Source organism: Colias philodice, chromosome 1, assembly GCF_061535455.1.
Source record: "Colias philodice isolate Cphi_HAF_F1 chromosome 1, ilColPhil1 Martin Lab GWU primary, whole genome shotgun sequence".
NCBI classification, from domain to species: Eukaryota; Metazoa; Arthropoda; class Insecta; order Lepidoptera; family Pieridae; genus Colias; species Colias philodice.
The window spans coordinates 14,881,392-14,904,538 of record NC_143086.1 but is presented as its reverse complement, the minus strand read 5'-3'; the positions used below and the strand labels follow the sequence as shown (position 1 = coordinate 14,904,538).

The following is a 23,147-nucleotide window of genomic DNA, read 5'->3' as shown; positions in this document are numbered from 1 at the left end:
TTCTTTACGTGTTATAAACAGCACCATATAAATTTCAGAACTGAGGTTGTATCCATAATGCTTACGTAGTAGTTAACTATTTAGAATTTACTAATCTGTGCTAATACTTCTTTTCATGTAGGATTTGCGTGTTTCTTCATTTTGGTTCAGAAATGAAAGCGCGCTAAATTTTTGTTATTTCGCAGTAGATAACGTTATCAGCTTATTACTTAATATTTAATTTATAATACCTCTGAATGTTTTGAATAAATGAGAGACGGGAAGTCTGCGAAGCGGTGATTTAATGCCATTACTTTCACTGGCCTTATAACTTACCCGTGAAATCGTATGTTATTTTCAGCAAGGGGCAGACTTAATAATCTATACTAATATTATAAAGCTGAAGAGTTTGTTTGTTTGTTTTTTTGAACGCGCTAAACTCAGGAACTACTGGTCCGATTTGAAAAATTCTTTCGGTGTTAGATAGCCCATTTAACGAGGAAGGCTATAGGCTATATATCATCACGCTAAAACCAACAGGAGTAGAGCACTGAGGGTAAAACCGCGGGGCACAGCTAGTATACACTATATAGGTACGGCTGCAACAGGTCCAGTCCCTCTTTAGATTTTACAAAATTTCTATCATTATCATGAAAGCCGTGCATTAGTAAAGATTTGTAAGAAGGTGTAAGGTTTTGTGCTTATCTTATTAATGTACTAATAGTACCAAGAAACCTCATTATAGCATGTGCTTTTTATTACCAAACTCATCAAACCGTAAGAAAGTAAATACTTACATATTTCAGGACGTATATTATTATTTATTTAAGCATCAATTACCTTACCATTAAATTAAGGGACATGAACCTATGACTTTCGGTGAAAAATGATTATGTACTAGTCGATAATATTTAAGTGCAATCCATACTAATATTATAAATGCGAAAGTAACTCTGTCTGTCTGTCTGTTACTCAATCACGCCTAAACTACTGAACCAATTTGCATGTAATTTGGTATGGAGATATTTTGATACCCGAGAAAGGACATAGGCTACCTTTTATTGCGAAATATGTACCACGGGCGAAGGCATAGGCAAAATGCCTAATAAGTAATTGTATGGTTATAATTATTATAAAGCTGTGCAACTATGTTCCATGTCGAAAGTAGAATCATAAATGTTAATTGATATCAAAAGGCTATAATTTTCATAAAAGTCAACTACCAATTACCATACATCTATATTGTAGTATACAAAAAAGTTAGGTCGTCAATAATATGTGTATTAAATTAATTATCACTACATTAATAGCGGTTACATTAGTGTCTAATGTATTGCAACAGGTTGAAACAAAGATCTGCGATAACGTGACCAGAATGTGTGGTCAGTTTTGCCCAATCCTGGTCAAAGCAGGCCAATATAGAAATAAGGTTTTATGAGCGAGGTGTAGATTCCGCGATCGTGCTCGTCCGCCGGCCACGTGGAGAATGCGAAATAGTTTTTTCCTTTAAATCGTTTAATATTCTCGCGAGAAACTCGTTGCGACAGCGGAGAAATGAAAAGTTCGTTGTAGTGCACGGTGAATGCTATTTGGATTACATTAATCTGTTTGATTAATGTTTATTTACAAGACACAGCGCAGGATACGGCTACGTTCCAAAAGTTTGCTGCGGCAACAAGCATACAGTACCTACCCAGTAGGAATAGGAAAGTTTTCAAAAGAATCCTGTCTTTTGGGGATTTAAAATTTAGTCCATCCGCAGTGTCTATCATCCTTTGCACTGAAACAGAAAAAATAAATATTCATATACAAACACATTCACAAAAACTTTCGACTTTAATAAACCTACAAATGTTTGTTGTTTCAACATAAATATTGTCAGTTGATTTTTTATAGTAATAGGCGCAGTGTCTATGATTATACTCCACTATAATAATTCTATTTCGTTGATCTTTATGGAGATTACGCATTATATCCAAATGTAGGCCACGAGGACTATTAGTTTCAGCCTGCAGCTATCTATCACTTATAAAAGGTACCACAGTTTTTGCATGACAAGCATATTTGATATTTGTAAATTGTAACTAATATGTATTAAATAACCTTTAAAATAGGAAAGATTGTTTTGTTTGTATATGTGACTTATTTCGATGTAAATAAAGACGATAATTGATAAACGATCGATAGAAGATCGATTTTAAAAATTATTTTACCATTCGAAAGATTCATCACTACTATGAATAGAACTGAATATAACCATAGGATATATTTTTTTCATTAACCCGGGTTAACTCGGATTTAGTTGTATCACAGTCCACAGATAATATAATACTATAGATACTTGTATAATAAACACATAAACAGTAAACAGTGAACTTGCGAGTCACATTCACTCAAGGAAACGTAATCTACATAACCCAATTTACTATATAAAAAGAACCAGAAAGACCATAGAATGATCGTCAGAGAGCAAGTAAATCAGGTTCTAAATGGGGTTTTGCGTTCAAACTCGGCTTGGATGCACTTCCCGACTTGACGGCGCACTTTCATTATGCGATCGTTACGTTTGTTATTTAACGTAAGTGAAATAATATGGCAGGCATGGCTATGTCTGCCCATTGGTCGCAAACACTACTATACAGGATGTTAAGTGTGCACCTGTGTGTGTGTTGTCGTTAAGTGTGCACCTGTGTGTGTGTTTAATGTAACTTTTTTGGATATTTTCCGTTTTATTTTTTTAAAGTTATTATTGTCATTTTACTCATTAGGTAAAGGGCTTTCGATATCAGTATAAAGCTTTTAGATATCTGCAATAGTTACGGAATAATCGCCTGTGCCGATTACACCCTGTATGGTGGTGGCTTTACAAAATATATTTTTTACTGTAGGTATAGTATTTTTTGGGTTGCGCTTCATTTTCCCTTCCTTCGATTAGAAGGGACTTTATTTGGTTCGTGATAAAGAATTCTTTCTCTCTCTTCTGTCCTTTATCGCCTTTTTTTTTTCTTCGCTGTGTTTGAGGAAAAAGGACAACAGTTCGAACAAAAAGCTGACAACATAAATTTTAACTAGGGATCATTCATTTATTAAACTGATCAAAATATGATCATCATAAGTCTTCATTTCTCTCATCTGAAATGGGTCTTATCTCTTATGAGATACGAATAAAAGCAATGAAATTAGTAATTAATTATGGGCGCCTCAAGCGATGTTGTTTACTATCAAGTAATACATCCTGTATTAAAAAAGCCAAGTGAGAATGCAGCATTAAACTATTACGTATCATGGATGTTATCTAATGTAAGTAATAAAAATACTTTTTACATAATTTCTAGCACTCATAAGGACAAGCGATTTTAAGCTGCTGAGATTAATGATTTAATTACAGTAATCTTGCACAAGTCTGTATTCTTATTAGTTATAGGTAACACACATTCGTATGAATAAATTGTTATTTGTTATCTATGCTAATATTATAAATCTTTAGAGTTTGTTTGGTTGAACGCGCTAATCTCAGGAACTACTGGTCCGATTTGAAAAATTCTTTCGGCGTTAGATAGCCTAATAGCCTATCGAGGAAGGCTTAGATAATTAATATATACGCTAAGGCCAACAGGAGCGGAGCAATACTGGTTAAACCGCGTGGCATATCTAGAGTAATTATAAATAGTTAAAGATTACAAGAATTATTATGATTTCATAAAAAAGGCTCATTGCGACGATTTTATCAAATTGAATCTAAACACATTTATGTGAGCGCACTCGGATCAACATTTTTATTGAAAACTGAATGGAAATTTACAGTACAATACAATGGTACCACCTCGATTTTTTTAGCTTCACCTACATACCTAGTATAAAACAAAGTCGCTTTCTGTGTCCCTATGTCCCTTTGTATGCTATAATCTTTAAAACTTCGCAACGCATTTTGATGCGGTTTTTTTTAATAGATAGAGTGATTCAAGAGGAAGGTTTGAGTATCTAATTAATTAGGTTTTAGACAAATCACAAAGCGAGCGAAGCCGCGGGCGGTAATCTAGTTAAAATTAATTCTAGAATCTAGATGTATGGTGTGGTTATATTTACGAGAAAAAGACACACTGTTTAATGACTCCTAAGTTCCTGACATAATATTTTTCGCTCTTAAAATCTTCCGTGGTACTCTTGAAGCTAAACCCGTGACTTCACGTCGGTCGATTACTTGTATTAGAAATTAAGCTAATTTCTAATACAATAAGTAAAACACATGTTCCTTGATCATGTAATGTGTCTGCGGTCACGTCGCAATGTCACCGGGATGCAGTGCGAATGTTAATCGATTCTTCAATACTTTTAAATTCTTGTGTAGGTGTCAAATACTCCTTTTGCACTGTTAATTTATACGCTACTCTGTAGTTTTCACGACAGCAGTGCAATTAAGTTTTTTATAGTTTTTTTTTTAAATAAAACATACAAAAAAAAAAAACATACAAAACGTATGAATAAGCCCTTTTTATATTTATTTTCTATGTTAGGTTATGATTATGATGATGCAGAAAATAAAAATAGATATGAACTTAATAAATCTGCACTAGCTCTTGACCTATGCATATACTTCCGTTTAACAATGAATGGTGAGTCCATTCAGAAAAAGCAAGGCACATAACGGCCACATAAATAAGTATTCAGAAAAGTATTACAAAGTGTTACTATGATCATAATAATATTATCTAGTTAGTGTTATTGACGAATCAAAGTTCAATTATGTTTTGTTAAATTGCACTAGCGAATTGTAAGTTTATAATGTAAAACATGGTAGAACGATCTTATTACTGTATATTGTCCAGAATAAAATAGAACAGTACAAAAATAAAGAAATTGTTTCTTAGAAAAACCCTTACATTTTAAGCAATTCGATTTAACACATAAAAATGAACACATGTTAACGATTCAAAAGTAATATGTACCAGCAATATCGAGTAACACGAACTGCAATTAAATTTTGCTAATTGCCATAATAATATTATTACATAAAGAGTGAAACTGATCCGTCTTATTTACCCAATTGTATGCAATCGGTATAAAGTTTCAAATTAGTGTACACAGAATAAATTACATAAGATATTTCTACATTATTACAGTCTAATAACTACACATACTGCCACGAACATTCTATGAGCCTATCATTAGTCTGTGACATCTGTGGTTTCCGTGATTTTTTCTTCACTTTCTTTAGTGGAATTCCTTTATACATTCACACTGTACTTAGTAACGTTAAACATTGGTGGAAAAATTCATTGAGGTTTGTTTTAGACAACAAAAATGAAAGGAATTAAACCGAAGCCTTGTTATTTTTTGAGGTAACATAATATTATTATATGTATTACGAAAACACACAAACTATACGTTAACCGTATTACAGTATTATTACAATATATTCTTGCAATATTTTTTTGACTTTTGTAAGATTATATTGAGGTATGTACCTATTAAAAAATGCAACTACCTAAAACTGTAACGTAATGCTTGCTTCCTTGTTTAACCATAATTTGTACCCGCCATATTTTATAACATGATATGAGATGAGAACTTTGAATACCTATTAAATACATAGTTTTAAAGTGTTTGTAAAACAATAAAAACAAAGTTCGATCCATTCATCTTGAACTGTACGAAATAATCGTGATACAACTGTGAGTTGTGACGTAACGTAAATAACGGAATATTTTGGATTAAGCAAAAACTTTAAACGGTAACGTGTGAAGTAAGAAGTTACATATTATAAAACATTTAATTAGAGCTTTATTGAAACATTATTATTAACAACCAAATAGTATTTGTTTGTTAGACTAGCTGAATTATTATTTCGTTAATTATTAAGTAGTACCTAAGTATATACATAATATGTATATTGTTAAGTCAACAATATTTTATGCGTTTGCTAATGAATCTAAATCAATATAAATCTTTAATCACAGATTGCTTACCATATGCTTTTGCATATTATTTGCTGCATAGCGATAAGACCGCCAATTGTTTGTATGTATTCCTAGGTTAAGTTTTATTGTAACTTTCAATAGCAAGCAATAAAGAATTAATAAATAAATAAATAAATATTTGCCATAAAATAATCTATAATATAAAAATGAATCCCAAAATGTGTTGGTAAGCGCATACCTAACTCGAGAACGGCTGAACCGATTTCGTTAATTCTTTTTTTATTATATTCCTTGAAGTACGAGGATGGTTCTTACGTAGAGAAAACGTAAATATGTACCACGGGCGAAGCCGGGGCGGACTGCTAGTCTATACTATCTATACTATATACTATATCTATACTAATATTATAAAGAGGAAAAGTTTGTAAGTATGTATGTATGTATGGTTTTCACGCAAAAACTACTGGACCGATTTCAAAAATTCTTTCACCATTAGAAAGCTGCATCTTTACTGAGCAACATAGGCTATATTGCATTTTCAAAAAAATTAAAGATCCTTACCAAAAATGCAATAATGTAACCCAAGGTGTAAAAAAATCCTCAATAAAACTTCTGTCATAGCGTGCGCTGCGAAATCTATTGAAGATAGAACAAAAAAATGTTCTACGGTATTATAGAATGGATCAATGTCTACAAGAAAGTCCGCGATACCATATGTCCATCTTCAGTAGTTATGTTACTACAACAACTTTTTTACGTTTTCAAAGTAAATAGAAGTGCCGACAGTAATCAAACCATGTTATCCATACACATATATTAATCCTTATCCCATTAAATGATGTTTTATTATAGACTGTTTCAATACCAGCAAAATACTTTTTAAATGAAAAGAATTGGATATTCCATTCTAAAGATATAACGAATTTTTAAAAGTGTCAATCTACAGAAAATAGTAGGTATACTGTTCGAGCAGGCCGTAGTGCGGGGGTCACGGAGGAATTCTACCAATATGCGTCTTGACGGAACACAGTGGGGTTTTGGTCGGTAGGAATTCGACATAACCCACGGCACATCCCCCGGAGGCCGTGGGTATCTATGAAAGATTTCCCCACTAAAAAAAAAAAAAAGGCCGTAGTGCGGGACGGGGTAAAGGTGATTTTCATGTGATTAAAAATTAAACCTATATTCCGAACTATAGTAGACTTTTCACTGTAAATCGCTATCTATGCGGGTGAAACCGCAGGGCATTGCTAGTAATAATATTATAAAGAGGAAAAGTTTGTAAGTATGTATGTATGTATGTATGTATGGTTTTCACGCAAAAACTACTGGACCGATTTCAAAAATTCTTTCACCATTAGAAAGCTGCATCTTTACTGAGCAACATAGGCTATATTGTATTTTCAAAAAAATTAGAGATCCTTACCAAAAATGCAATAATGTCACCCAAGGTGTAAAAAAATCCTCAATAAAACTTCTGTCATCGCGTGCGCTGCGGAATCTATTGAAGATAGAACAAAAAAATGTTCTACGGTATTATAGAATGGATCAATATCTACAAGAAAGTCCGCGATACCATATGTCCATCTTCAGTAGTTATGTTACTACAACAACTTTTTTACGTTTTCAAAGTAAATAGAAGTGCCGACAGTAATCAAACCATGTTATCCATACACATAATATATTAATCCTTATCCCATTAAATGATGTTTTATTATAGACTATTTCAATACCAGCAAAATACTTTTTAAATGAAAAGAATTGGATATTCCATTCAAAAGATATAACGAATTTATAAAAGTGTTAATCTACAGAAAATAGTAGGTATACTGTTCGAGCAGGCCGTAGTGCGGGGGTCACGGAGGAATTCTACCAATATGCGTCTTGACGGAACACAGTTGGGTTTTGGTCGGTAGGAATCCGACATAACCCACGGCCCCTCCCCCAGAGGCCGTGGGTATCTATGAAAGATTTCCCCACTAAAACAAAAAAAAAAGGCCGTAGTGCGGGACGGGGTAAAGGTGATTTTCATGTGATTAAAAATTAAACCTATAGTCCGTCCTATAGAGTAGACTTTTCACTGTAACGATATCGCTATCTATGCGGGTGAAACCGCAGGGCATTGCTAGTTATATATAAAAATATATTATTAAAAAGTAGGTACGCGACAGCCTATCTAAAACTTTTAAATATTTATTTACATATATTTATGTTTCAACAGAACTATTGTTTTAACTTGTAGATTCAGTTATGAGTGCCACATAAATGCTTCATTATTTTTAATTATGGGTTTTTAAAGGCACAGAATTGGAGATCATTTTTATGAGTGCGTGCCTCTTACGTTAGGTACCTACATATTTCCATTGAGTGGATTTGCATAGATACTTTTTCACTCACAATACATTCTCACATTATAAACAATTAGTATAATAAAGGTTTTATGTAATGTCAAAGATTAGATACTGTAATATCAACTAGTCGTCCAGTGGTAAAATTTTACCATGACTATTAAACATACTAAATTAGTACCTATTCCTTTAAACGAGTGTGTGTGAATCCATAATAGTGTGTGCAAAAAGTTTTTCATGTTAATACCAATTTTCATGTCATTGATAATGATAGTTCTTAATTATCACACCTGAGAAGAAAGCAAACTGGGCGTCTCCAATATGATCCAAAATGAATACATACCTACATATACATTTTTTTCGTAAGTATACAATTACAAACCAATACAAACATTACCGTTTGTTAATGAAACCATTCATCATATTTAGCGTGTAACATAATATGATACGACAGTTTGTTATTAATTTCTTAACTGAATGCACATCATAATTATTAGGTTAAAATTTAACCAACGTCTCTACTTATCACTACGATAAATCAAAACAGATAAATAATATTAAATATATTTGGTTTGGATAAAGCAATAATAGGCCAGTGGAAATTAACATTAAATTCGCAAAGCACGACGTAGATTTGAATTTTTGGTATGTTGTTTGGATCAGTTAGGATGATGTAAATCCCAATTTGCAACTTCGAAAAAGTTGTGCTCGCTGCGCACCACGTGATAAACTGCGAAAATTTTGGACTTTTTTCACTTTTTGCTCTAAAAGTCATAAACTATGCGTTTCCGACAAGTATGATTCAGTACATAAATTAAGGTTATTAAATTTGCAACAATTTAAGCCTAACCGCAGCTCTCTAAACCTTATAACGACTAAACTGTGGCCATTCGAAGATGGTTCATTTTTCCCGAAATATTGAAATTTTTAGTTTTGCTCCCGTTTGAAGCAAAATATTGGCAAAAACCGCTCGTTCTATGAGAAGATCGTATAATAAAGTTGTAGTGCATTTAATTTTCTTTCATTAGAGCATAGAACAAAGTCTGTGAGACAAATAGTTCACTCACAATATCTGAAAAACAAAAAGAAGGTAGAAATAGATTTTTAAAGAATTGAAACTGAGGGCATATAAAATCATAAAAAGGATAATACTTTTTCATTTGCAGTATAGGTAATTAACAAAATTACAAAGATAATTAAATTTGCAACAATTTAAGCCAAACCGCAGCTCTCTAAACCTTATCACAACTAAGCTGTGGCCTTTCAAAGATAGTCAGTTTTTCCCGAAAATTTCAAATTTTTAGTTTTGCTCCCGTTTGAACCAAAATATTGGCAAAAACCGCTCGTTCTATGAGAAAGTCGTATAATAAAGTTGTAGTGCATTTAATTTTCTTTCATTAGAGCATAGAACAAAGTCTGTGAGACAAATAGTTCACTCACAATATCTGAAAAACAAAAAGAAGGTAGAAATAGATTTTTAAAGAATTGAAACTGAGGGCATATAAAATCATAAAAAGGATAATACTTTTTCATTTGCAGGATAGGTAATTAACAAAATTAAATTTTCTACAACTTTATTTTATGACCTTCTCATAGAACGAGCGGTTTTGCCAATATTTTGGTTCAAACGGGAGCAAAACTAAAAATTTGAAAATTTCGGGAAAAACTGACTATCTTTGAAAGGCCACAGCTTAGTTGTTATAAGGTTTAGAGAGCTGCGGTTAGGCTTAAATTGTTGCAAATTTAATTATCTTTGTAATTTTGTTAATTACCTATCCTGCAAATGAAAAAATATTATCCTTTTTATGATTTTATATGCCCTCAGTTTCAATTCTTTAAAAATCTATTTCTACCTTCTTTTTGTTTTTCAGATATTGTGAGTGAACTATTTGTCTCACAGACTTTGTTCTATGCTCTAATGAAAGAAAATTAAATGGACTACAACTTTATTATACGACTTTCTCATAGAACGAGCGGTTTTTGCCAATATTTTGGTTCAAACGGGAGCAAAACTAAAAATTTCAATATTTCCGGAAAAATGAACCATCTTCGAATGGCCACAGTTTAGTCGTTATAAGGTTGAGAGAGCTGCGGTTAGGCTTAAATTGTTGCAAATTTAATAACCTTAATTTATGTACTGAATCATACTTGTCGGAAACGCATAGTTTATGACTTTTAGAGCAAAAAGTGAAAAAAGTCTAAAATTTTCGCAGTTTATCACGTGGTGCGCAGCGAGCACAACTTTTTCGAAGTTGCAAATTGGGATTCACATCACCCTAACTGATCCAAACAACATACCAAAAATTCAAATCTACATCGTGCTTTGCGAATTTTGGGTTTTTTAGTGTCGATTTCTACTGGCCTATAAGGAAGCATTTGATTATTTATAGGGCGAGTCGCAGATATTTTATTTTTAACTAGCTGTTTATTTTTAACTAGGCACAGATTTGTTTTTACCCACATTGCTCTGCTCCTGTAAATCTTAGCGTGATGAAATATAGCCTATAGCCTTCCTCGATAAATGGTCTATCTAACACCGAAAAAAATTTTAAAATCGGACCAGTAGATCCTGAGATTAGCGCGTTCAAACAAACAAACTCTTGAGCTTTAGAATATGTATATATTTATTATAGATTTTACTGATCGATTGTATTGTTGGTTATCTATTACTGAATAGCTCGCAGTGCTCCCTTTGATCAACCTTTTGTTATATAACAATGATACAGATAATATATTACTATACCTCAGAGGCTAGGAATTCCCCATAGATTACAAGTGAAGCAAGGGGTCATGCTTGCGTCTATTACACTAAATCTATCTAGAATATAATTTTAAAGGACTGACCTTCCAATGATTACGCAAAACTTTATAACCCGGCAACATATTATATTCCCAGCCATACTTTAAGATTACATAAATATCTTCTGGAAAAGCAATCACTAAACAGATTAAGATAATAGTAATATAATTTATTTAACTACTCGTAATGTTTTGATAATTACAAAAGATCCGGTGGGTGCGTGAGACCTCAAATTTGGACGTACCTTATATTGTTATAAAAACAAGCGGTTTTTTGCAACTCTTGCTAAATGAGTGACTTATCTATACTAATATTATAAAGCTGAAGAGTTTGTTTGTTCGAACGCGGTAATCTCAGGAACTACTGGTCCGATTTGAAAAATTCTTTCCGTGTTAGATAGCCCATTTATCGAGCCCGGCACTCCTGAATAGCTTAGCTGTCTGTTAATGAAAGAATTTACATTTAATATTTACCCTCTTTTTTGATTACCTTCTACATATATTTGGAATTTTGACCTCTTTAAAATATGTATTAGTTCAGTATTTAGTAGCTTATGAAAAAAATAGATCGTAAAACGTTATTTTCTTGAATATAATATGTGTGTCATTATAATAATTATTCTATGGATAGTTAGTCTTAAATAGTTATTAGATCACCACTGTCTATTCTAGAAGCTTTTGTGTAAGAGGTATTACGCGTTATCAGGATATGGTATAACCGGGAAGTCCTGATAAATGTATTAAAAAATAATATTAGAAATAACATCGATAATTAATAATTATTTAATAATACAGCCTTCTAGTTTTACATTCTTTTCTCAAGTAAAATACATACTCCCATTCTTACAGCTTTTTGTTACAATTTTTAAAGTTGACCAAATTATTAGCTTGTTCATAAAATTCTGAAGTATATCAGAATATTGTAGTTTGCTAATCACTACTTGCAATGGAGGCGTCAATTTACAGAGATATGATCGCATATTATTTTACAACACAAATATCTTAAACATTGCTTAATTCGCGCCAATTTTGCCGCAACCTCATATATTGTAATGCATTAATTCATTTTACTATTAAATTTGCTTAAGCTATGCAAATTTATATTATCTGCGTTTTTTTATGTAACGCTTATTAAAATATTTTTTGGCGAAAATAGAAAGCGTCATTTAAAAGCTGATTAAAAATGTTCTACAATTTTAATCAACTTTTTAATGACTGATGTATGATTGTATGATAAGATTAAAAGAATGAGTAAATATTTGTTAATTTAATTATTTTTTTATGTTTATTTTTTATTTTACGTGAAAGTTGATTTGACACTTGCCCAAGCAAATTTTTCTTGACTCCATGACTAAATCAATGTTTTATTATTTGGCGGGAATTTCATTTTCTTCTTGTTTTGTTTTACTTTACTTATGAGTGAAAATGATAGATGTCAATTAAAATATATATAAATTGTTATAAATAATTAAATAATTTTATAAGCCAATATTCAATAATATGGATAAATATTACACATATTCATGTTAAAAATATATATTATATGTGTTATTGTTGTGAAAACCACTCGCATAAATCGCAAAGCGTGCGCAAAAAATAAGTCGCATTAGCAAGCTGATGTTATAACAATTAGGTATATTATGATAATATAATAATATAAATTATAATAAAGATTTCCTCTTGTTAATGGGATAACTTTTCTTACAGAACTATAAGGACTACAGAATATTCTAGAATTGTACTAAGTTTAAAATTTGCTATAGATTACAGTTGAGTTAAGAGTGTCTATCAAAATGGCAACATAATTCAAATAAAGTTTACGTTAAAACTCAGTTAATTTATATTGACTCATACGTTAAATGTTAATGTTTACAAAATGAGAAAAGTATCACAATGTTTCCAAGACCTGAAGTTTTCCTAAGGCTAACGTATTAAATTGAACTTAAATAAATCACTGTAAAACTATTGCAATGAAATTACCTGTACCTTAGGGATATGTAACAATCTTTCACATGTGGACACGCGATGCATCCAATTGCGTGAAGATTTTCGAACAATTGCACATGAAACATTTCTTGTACACTTTAACAGCCCCACGTGGACCTCAACGCATCTAGAACTAAGCTACATTTCACCCCACCTGCGGCTGCCCCACCAAATTGCGGAGTCGCCTTTCGATTCCCATACCTCCAAAACGAGCGCCTTTCTCAAATGGCCGGGTTAATCGGGCTAGTAGGGATGAACCAAGGGGCAGTATTATGCAATCCTTGGACACGAGACCGCTGTATATAAGCTTGGTTAAGGATCGATGTGAGTATAGACAGCCAGCAAGTGTCAGCAGGCAAAGTGTAGCAAATCAGTCCAGCCAAATAAGCAAGATGTACGCGAAACTCGCTGTAAGTTTCGTGGCGAGAACAAATAGTAAACACATCATTTAATTAAGTATTTACATATTATTTAATGGTTAATACACGTTGTGGTTTCAGCTCGTTGCCCTCTTGGTCGCCGTTGCCGTAGCCGCGCCCACTCCTGGTGGATACGGAGGACAGTAAGTTTCTTTTTTATTTACTAATTATCAGGGAAAAAAAATAATTAGCAAGTGGCTAATTGAGAACCAAATTCTAAAGTCTTGTATTAGAAAAAGTGTCAATCAAGCTTTTGCTTTAATTCGGGTGCAAAAAATAACTGTGTGTTGATGATTCTCGCCCCATTAACATAGTTAATGTTCGTTAAAATGTGAATTGTCTGGTTTAAACCATTTGTAAACAGCTTTTTTGCAAAGTCATCTCACGCAATATTAACACTAAACTCCTTAACATCTTCATCATTACATAATGTTAATCTCGAGCTCTAGTAACGGTTTTATTTCCTAATACGCAAGTGTTTTATATGTGCAATTATATATTATTATACGTAAACATTGTGTGTATAAAAACAACGGAAATTTAAAAATGTAAAAGTAAATCAAACAATTAATTAATAACGAGTTGGCACGCAATTGCTTAGTATTATAATATATTAAATTATATTGTTTATCTATTATAAGTCATGCTATAAAAAACTATTTTTACAATCTTTATTAACGAATTTTACAAAACATAACTTTGGTAATTATTATGTGTACCTACCAATATATTTGCTTATAAGTATCGTTCTTAGATTGTTCCAACAATGATTGCCCTTATTGGAAATTATCTGCATAATCCTAGTGAAAGCCCAATACAGACTTTGTTTATTAATGCACCATCCAGCTTATGTAATGCTAAACGCTTTGAATTGTGATCAAATACCAACATCGAATAAGAAACACTACTTAAAATCAAAGCAAGTATTTCCTATGATTCGTAAACATTGTTGTTTAGTGTCCATCAAAACTTTGATTTCTGCATGTCATGGTTATTAAATTATGTCTAGAGTTGTCAACTCTTTCTTAAATTAAATTAGTAAATTTTCGATTTACTTCTCTGTGATGTCGTACATATTTAAAGTAAAACTTTAAATAACTTTTTTTAGACATAATATGTACTTATTCTCAAAAGATTTTTGTCCAAAATTAATTTTCCAGTCTTATCGTACGTAAATCTTAAAATTCAAAACAATAATTAATTTTGTTAATGCGATGTTTATATCGTAACTTTTTAGACAGAAGTTCTGTTATAAAATTCTTCAATTCGTGAACAAGTCTTTGTTATATTTAACACAAGATAACAGGGCTCGCAAACCTAAAGCGAGATAGTGTTCTACATTCGGCGTGTTGAAGTTTACAGAACCGGTTCAAGTAATCGCAAAAACAAAACATTCACTTGTTGTATAATAAGCTTATGGTGTTAAGGAAGTATTAGCGATCTTTTAGGTTAAATATTTCTTGATTGGACGTGGTCATTAATCATTAACTTATGAAAATTTGTCACAGCCCAACATAAATTTAAATCAAACTTTAGTCATCTTTCTAATAACATTAATTCTGAAATATACTGCCTACAAATTAAGCAATTTTTTTATATTGTGAAACATAAACCAGATTTATTTTTATTTTGTAGATTTTAGCATTTATCTAAAGTGTGAAGGAACAACCGGTCATTAAGACAACAGTCTAAATTATTTACGATTATACGTCGGAAGCTGTGAACAATTCACTTTAACTGTTATTTTTATAGCAATAGTAAAATGAATGTTTAGGAACGTAGTATGATTAAAAGAGCAGGTGTCTGGACTATCGTAATCATTTGCATGGGCAATTTGCATTATAAGTTTAAATCTTCTATGCTTTTTATGAGAACTATAGAGTGATAACAATAATGCTATAAAGAGGGAAGTACACGTGTATCCGTAATAATATTATAAACGTGAAAGCCTGTCAGTCTATCTGTCTGTTACGCTTTCACGGAGCCACATCGCTAAATATAGGCAAAAGTACATAGAAGAACCATAACTTCATTAGCAAACATACTTTATTGTCAAACTAAATAAAGGCTGGCATGGAATAAAGTAAAAAATAAATGTGAATTAAAAATAAATCTTTATTACCGCAGTAGCATGAGTTAATTCGCCGACATAACCTTCAAGCGCAATGATAGTAATTTAGATAATAACAATGACAATTGCGGGTCGAACGTATCGCTTTCACTGAAGAAGTACATTTTCTTGCGGCCCCCGAGCCCGTAGTTACTTAACTCGATGCAATTGTCCTCGTTTCACACAACTTCACACATTAAGTGTAATTGGAAATAGTTCAATTGCGAATCTTCTTCCTTATTACCTGTAACATGCTCATGCCTGTTAGATGAGAAAATTCTCAACTTGACATTTAAGCAAAAACGTATTCAATTGAAGTTCTAGACTTTAATCGTAGTGCGGAAAAAAGGCATCATTGATATCACCGTATAAAGGTCATCAAACGGAAAACTATTAGCTCTTTGTCTATCATGATTTTCGACTTCTTAGTTACCCCTAATGGTTTTGTAGACTTGACCTTATGACTAACAGACGCCCATTTGTTCCAGCAAACACGTGACCATCCACGTCCCCTACAAGGTGCACACGATCCACCACCACCACGTCTCGAAGGTGCACGTCCCTGTGCACGTCCCCGTGGTGAAGGAGGTGCCCGTGATCAAGGAGGTGCCGATCTACAAACACGTGCCCGTGCCGGTGATCCAGCACGTGCCGTACCCCGTGATCAAGAAGGTGGAGGTGGAGAAGCAGGTGTACGTGCCCGTGCACCACCATGAGGAGCACGTCCACCACGGGTGGGAGGGCGAGTCGCTGTCACATGGCTGGAACTGATCGGTGCATTGTTTTTTAGGTTAAGGTGCGTATCTTTGATTTCAAGGAGAACCCCCACAGAACATATTTACATACCCATAGGACTTGATGTGGTGGGAACGATCAGTGCATGGTTATTAGGTTAAGAATTAAGATAAGTAAGCTTTATGATGAACTTACATTATGACGGCATTGTGGTTCGCAGTTACTTGAAAATGGGTATTTATATCATTATAACAGTAGGTCATAAACAGTCAGTAGTTATCTAGTATATCTCAATATTTAGAAGAGTTCCAAACAATATTAGCTATACGCTTATTGTCTTAAATAACTCCAATAATTGCGGGTTACTTGCCGACTTACAAAACGTAGATAACATCTCATAGTAAAGAGAATTAAATTGAATATTAGAAGAGCTAGTTACTCAAGACTATTCTACTTCAAGATTAGCAAACACAGAAGTTTTCGTATAATATCTATATAAAATTCGGTTATGTAAGATACGTTGCATGATTCGTATGCATTTAAAGTAAATTAATATTTAATAGATATAGAATGGATGCGTCGCACTAAACTTCGCATTTATTGATAGATAAGAAGTAATATCTAATAAGAGGTATTCATAATTCTAATAGGTAAAGTAACAGACAACTTGTCTTATTGTATTGGAGAAAAACCGGGTACTCACGTACTTGAAGCAGGGGGCAATCAATGAGCTTTAAATGTATTCTCTACTAAAACCAATACATCACTAATGAATAAGGTATTCTACATGTAATACAATAATAAATATAATTAATATAATATAATTTCTTCTTATTTCCAGATAGCAGTAAGTTCACGCTTCAAATCATCGTCATTGTAAATACAAGAACATCAGTCATTTTTGGTACAAGCAAAGTTCAAAAAGTGTACAATATAATCTAATGGAGTTTTGTGATATGATTAGGCTAGATACACACTATAGGTATATAGCTGCGTATGATTTTTTCTAATACCAGAGATCGTGTGTAAAGACTTTTTGCAAGATTTTTTTCCGTAAGTTCATTTTAATAGTGTTAAATATTTTTGATAAAAAATAGTTTTGATGATTAATTTACAAATTCTAGTCAATGAATTAATTTTCATTCGAGCATGTTGTTAACCATTTGATTGTTATTCAGTATTAAAAAAGGAAAGTAATGATAATTAAAAGTTTTATCGGTGTGTATCCAGCCTAATCAAATGTTTGCTCAAATAAAAAGTACCTTATTGTATATACAGGAACCAAAGAAAATAAACGATGAATGTTTGTTTTTATATGATTTTTCATTGCATTTTCCCCAACATCATTATATTCCCATCACTATCATTACTCAAAAATCATTAGATACTATTAGAAGCTTTACAGTATTATTAAAATGCAGATTTTGTGACATTGTGAACATTTAACTTGTAATCGAACTTAGACCCAAACTAAACAAAACACTTCTCACTACTTACATGAAAAACAACTCATATAAGTACATCAATTTTTATATTTTTTTACATACCTATACATAATGTGAATATTGAAAAAAAATTAAATCTAAATACGAATACAAATTTTTTTGTCAATCCACTGACCCTGAACTCATAGAAAAGACGTAGCCATTAAAAACGACAATACAAAAAAAAATATCATAATATCATGAGTTTAAGAGTGATTTTTAGTTTTTTTAGCTGTGTAATTTGGATAGTCCTAAGTGCGAGAGATATTATACCTACTCTTTTACATGCCTTTTACTTCATAAGATTAATTCTCATAAATTATTTAATGAATAAAAACAACAAAATACATGTACTGTCGGAAACTTCATTTCAAACAAATACGCACAATCAAAATTTTCTCTTCATAATAATAGTGTAGACGAGGGCAAGTAGGTAATGGATTAGAATAATAATTTAGTATGGGTTTCACAATCTCGTGATATCTATAAAAATATTTCATTTTAAAATCATAAGCTTATTGCATGTTATCTTCGTAACGGAATTAATTTGGACAGGCCTGACTAAACATATTTAAAAAGAACTTTCATTTAGCGCCAAATACCCTCTAATATCAAATAAAAACCAAATCAATCAATAACAAAGCATATAATTCCCTGTAACTATACAAAATTCAGTACAAAACATTATTACTTCACTAAAAAATAGCAAATTAGTTCATACGATGTAAATGTTATTATGTTTGTCGATAGCGCTTTGTACACCGTGACTTGTAAGCCCCTGTAGAGACCAAGAAATCCTTCTACTTTCACTGTATCCGAGATACACTGTATTAAATTTGAGCATTTCACCAGGTTCCTTGATGTTGTGGGCGTGTAGAATTTATTTTCCGTTCTGTGGCTCTGGAAAAATAAAATATACATAAATAATGTCAAGCTTGAAGTCTGAAGAGCATTCATAACACGATACATCTAACAGCATAAGCTATAAACCTGAGTAACATACATCAAAACATTAAAGATGCATCGAAAACCTTTTTAAGTCGTTTAAAAATAAATTTAAAAGTTGAGATTAATATTGAGTATTGCCTATTGAAGTGATTAAGAATTCATTTACGTATGTGTCTATTACATATTGTGATCATTATTACAAAACTTTGGTTAAGTTATGCCCTACATTACAAATTCCCTCAATGTACAGACACTGGGGAAAAAACAACTAACTTGAATGCTAATTATGTCGTGTTCAATTGACACATACGTTTATCAATCAAATATAATCATATGCTTCATTTCTTCTTTCATATATTAAATAAGTCAAGAGTAAAAGAGACGGGACAGTCCCTACAATCAATGTCAAATTATGAACAAGTACGAACATTGAAGCGACTAAACTATTTCCTAATAGATAGCGATTGAAATACGTATTACATAATGAGACGGTAGTGAGCCCGATGCAGGCATTACTCGCACAAAATATCACCAGTCGACAGAGCCTACTTAATGGACGTGCTTGGTTCATACTTCCCTCATTACGTATAGGAATATTACTGTTTCCTTGTAGTTATGGCGATTTTATATTGTGTTCCTTGTTGTCATTAGTTTGAGCTTTTATAAGAGCAGCTGAATTTGTAGAATATTTATATTCTATGTGTGTTATACATTTGTGCCCCTTTACATAGAAAGTCAAAGTATCTATATCTAAGGGAAGAATTATGGACAGCGAGCACTATAAGTTAGTTGCGTTAGAACAGAGAGATACAAAAAGGTAGTGTGATCATTTCTCTCTGTTTATACGATGGACCTTTGCACTTACAGGCAAATATCACACTATATACGATCTCCCTGATAATCCATCGCTCTTTAAAAGCTTCTTTTCCTATGAAACGAATGCTACAAAAGTGACCATACTCACTGCGATTTGCAATCTCCTCTTCGCCAAATCAAACGGGTACATGATCACCTTGGAAACGAACCCGGACACCAGTGCCCCCATACTGCTCGCCAATAGTAGATGTTCAGGCCTGTGCTCGTAGATCTTCACCTGCTCGCACAGCTCTGTGCACTTGTGCAGGTAGTCCAGGATTATGGGCTGGAGGAAGCTGAACACTGAGAATGTGATGGCCACTTGGGGACCCAGCTGAAACAAATTATTGGGTTATAGTGAGCTTGGTAGAGTATAGTAGTAAAAATATAGTACCTATTACAAATCTGAAAGATAATACACGCTTCTCGTTTTATCATTATTAATCTGACTGAAAATTAGTAGGACGATAAATTTTATGCATGGAATTATTGATATAATATTATATGAATTAACATCAAGTTTTCTGTGGCTGATATGATGAGAACTTTACGCTTGTTGTTCAGTTCAACAACAAAAATCCTTAACTTACCAATCCTTCATGTGAAATTAAAATGAAACATCAATCATTTATACCTATCAACCTTCAATAATTTATATTACTAAATAAAGGCTACGGATCTTAACCAATTTAGAGCTAGGTATCAACATATCCAGCTCCTATCTTACCATAAGCACACCAGCAGCCCACCCTTCAAAGAAGGCAAGCGGCCCTCCCGACCGGTACACCGCTCTGGCTCCATTGAAGAAGCCTCTGTACTGCTCCTTCACCAGCATCTGTCGAACTCTGATCACTTCGAGCGGAGTGACGAGGGTCGCACTGCATGAGCCAGCGCATATGCCACATAGGAACTCTATGGTTCGCCTGTGACGAATTGGAAATTATGGAGTGCCTGGATTTTGTGTTTGTTGGACCTTTCTCCATTTGGATAACAACATTTTATAATTTGAAAAGCTTTGGCAAGCACACTAAACCGAAATACTGTTATTTGACCGATATGATTAGTTTGTGTTTCATTTGCCCCGGCAAAATTAAGAGCAAAATGACCAAATTAGTATTAAAAAATAATTTAGATTACTAGACCGTTTTTACAACCCAAGTAAATTTATATAATTTGCGCAGTTCGTTGTAAAATCTTTATTGCATTATTGTTTAGCTAATCAATATCTTTAAGTGATTGCTTTCATTGATTGCCAGGAGTTTAAATAGTTAATGAAGTACCTACGATATATTTTATAGCAAATACTACAAAGTGAAAATGTTCTTACTTATATTTAGGGTCATCAGTCGATTGAAATGCATATTTTGTTGTTAATTCATATACATAGAACTGACTGCCAGTTGATAAGATTGAGTGCATCTGGAATGGTACAGTTATTATTATTTCCTTTTGCATTTCAATTGTAAAAACATTGTAAGATTCAGTAACCCCTAATGCTAATTTACTATAAAATTTGTAGATCATTAAACTTTATGTAGTGGTCTTGCTCTCTTCTTTCAATTAATATTTCTTTCAGATATTATCGTTCTATTAGATAGTTCTTTTGCTAATATATTATATTTAGCTTTAGCTTGGATTATTTGACTCTCTTCTACAAGATTTCACAATAAAGAAGATAAGAGTATTGCATACAAAGCTTGTCCCTATTAATAAATAATTTACCTGACCAAGATTGTGACCGTGCCAGAAAGCAAAAATGCCTTCCTCATGAAAAATCTTTTTAGAAGTCTCGAATAACGTTCTTTGTTTCCGTTTGCTCAATTTCTTTTCTAACTGAGTTCTGATTTTGAGTACATCGAGTGGCTGTGTTACGAATCGTGTTACTGCGCCAGACACGGCCCCTGCTATGATCTTTTGATTAGGCGTCATTGCATCGTCCTTCGAATAGCCTACCATTTTTCAAACATAGTGTCTGGGACGAAATATTAGTTTGTCTGTTCGGCATGTTTCCGTTTCATGTTGTTCTTGTGTTTTGGCGAAATACGTCAGCCGCGACGTGGAACCGCTTGACAGAATATTAGTAAGCGATCGACGTGCAACCTCTTTTGCATTTGAAAAGCTTGTACATTACCAAGAAGATTAACATCGATTGTTTTTAGATTATTATCTATGACTGTCGTAAGGCATAAGGCCGCCTGTCCATCTGCAAGAAAATTTCCGCAAGAAATGTCCGACAGTCTGTCTGACAGAAGCTTGTAAGTCTAATTCCGCGTTTCCACCTGCAAGTAGAAGTTTTCTTGCAGATGGAAAGGCGGCCTTAGATATGGAGTACTTTTGTGGAGTATAGGACGTATTGTAGTTAGGATATAAGCGTTTATAGAAGTTGGTACCTATGTATAAAACAAATGACTCGTAATAAATATTTGATTTTATACAATTCTAATTTAAAAGAAATACTCTATAGCTAGGTAGTTAAAACTATTGCGCTATTTCTTAAACCTGTGGCGCCATTTTATTTTTTAATTTGTCGACAGCTGGAAACGCATTCACGATCTTCAATGTATATTTCTGTGGAACATTTAATAATTTATCTCTCTTTTAATTTCATTTTTAAAGTTTTAAAAATTTAATTTATCTTACTTACAAAGTAGCAAGCAAAGAGTACCTAGGTTTTATATGATTCATGTTGAATCTATTAAATTAAGGTTTGCATATTCAACGAATTCGGGCTTAAATATGATTAAAGATGCATTATCAGCACTTGTCATGGTTTGATTTTTATTACAGTTTATCTATTTGAAAGGTACGTGGGATTTATATAAACAATGATTAAACAATGAACGTCGGAATTAAAATTCAGAGTGTGAATCGTGACATGCCATTTTGTTGCTGTAGATGTTTTATTATTTGCAGTATGTATTGTTTTGAAATATAGCAAATTTCGAGTCATGTTGGATACTTGGTAACAAGGTAACCATTTCATAGTATTCGTACAAGTCACTGGCCCACTTGAAGGGATATGAGAATATTGGTGCCCATGTCGTAGCCAAGTGGTTATATCAGCCGTTTCATTAATGGCCTAGACTCTTGGTTAAACGGTGCCGTTCAATTCACTAGTGAATCATAATCCGTGTGTTGCAAAAAAATAAAACAACAGTGTATCGTTGAAGATAAGTTAATTAAACAGCCGTTTGATATAGAGCCTTAGCTTTTAATGAAAAGGCTGATTTATGCAGTTGGCTGCGAAACCCATATTACTCTACTCTATCTATACTAGCTCCTATGTTATTGGTGTACATATAAGTTCCTTCAGTGATTGCCGTAAATAAAAAGCTTTATGTAATTTAACTAATATTTTTACCTCAAATAGTATCAAGTATTAAATGAGATTTAGATCCTCAAATGTTTAAATGCGCGTTTGATTTACTTTGCACAAGTTAACTTAAATAATAATGTTTTTAATTTCTAAATTAAATGATGGTCAAGTTCCGATCAAACCAACGGATCAAACATTGGCGTGAAAAATATTACGCGTATATATTGTTATTTATTCCATTACGATGTGT

At 32.7% G+C, this 23,147-nt stretch overlaps 2 protein-coding genes and 1 long non-coding RNA gene across 3 annotated transcripts; 1 reads left to right on the top strand and 2 right to left on the bottom strand.

Moving 5' to 3' along the window:
* Positions 1–1,244: 1,244 nt before the first annotated feature.
* On the bottom strand, positions 1,245–13,188 carry LOC149491495 (uncharacterized). Its single transcript, XR_016316005.1, has 2 exons — positions 13,025–13,188; positions 1,245–1,759 (listed from the first exon to the last, which is right to left on the bottom strand). It is a non-coding gene; the product is annotated as an uncharacterized LOC149491495 (long non-coding RNA).
* Positions 13,189–13,289: 101 nt separating this feature from the next.
* On the top strand, positions 13,290–17,608 carry LOC149491494 (uncharacterized). Its single transcript, XM_089698505.1, has 4 exons — positions 13,290–13,440; positions 13,531–13,592; positions 16,048–16,355; positions 17,136–17,608. Exons 1-3 carry the CDS (start codon positions 13,303–13,305, stop codon positions 16,328–16,330), a joined length of 483 nt encoding a protein of 160 aa, XP_089554631.1. The 5' UTR covers positions 13,290–13,302; the 3' UTR covers positions 16,331–16,355; positions 17,136–17,608.
* An 807-nt stretch (positions 17,609–18,415) lies between these two features.
* On the bottom strand, positions 18,416–21,648 carry LOC149491493 (mitochondrial thiamine pyrophosphate carrier-like). The gene is made up of 5 exons (XM_089699800.1): positions 21,304–21,648; positions 20,909–21,000; positions 20,309–20,504; positions 19,691–19,915; positions 18,416–18,678 (listed from the first exon to the last, which is right to left on the bottom strand). The coding sequence occupies exons 1-5, from the start codon at positions 21,535–21,537 to the stop codon at positions 18,466–18,468; spliced, it is 960 nt and encodes a 319-aa protein (XP_089555926.1). The 5' UTR covers positions 21,538–21,648; the 3' UTR covers positions 18,416–18,465.
* Positions 21,649–23,147: the final 1,499 nt, after the last annotated feature.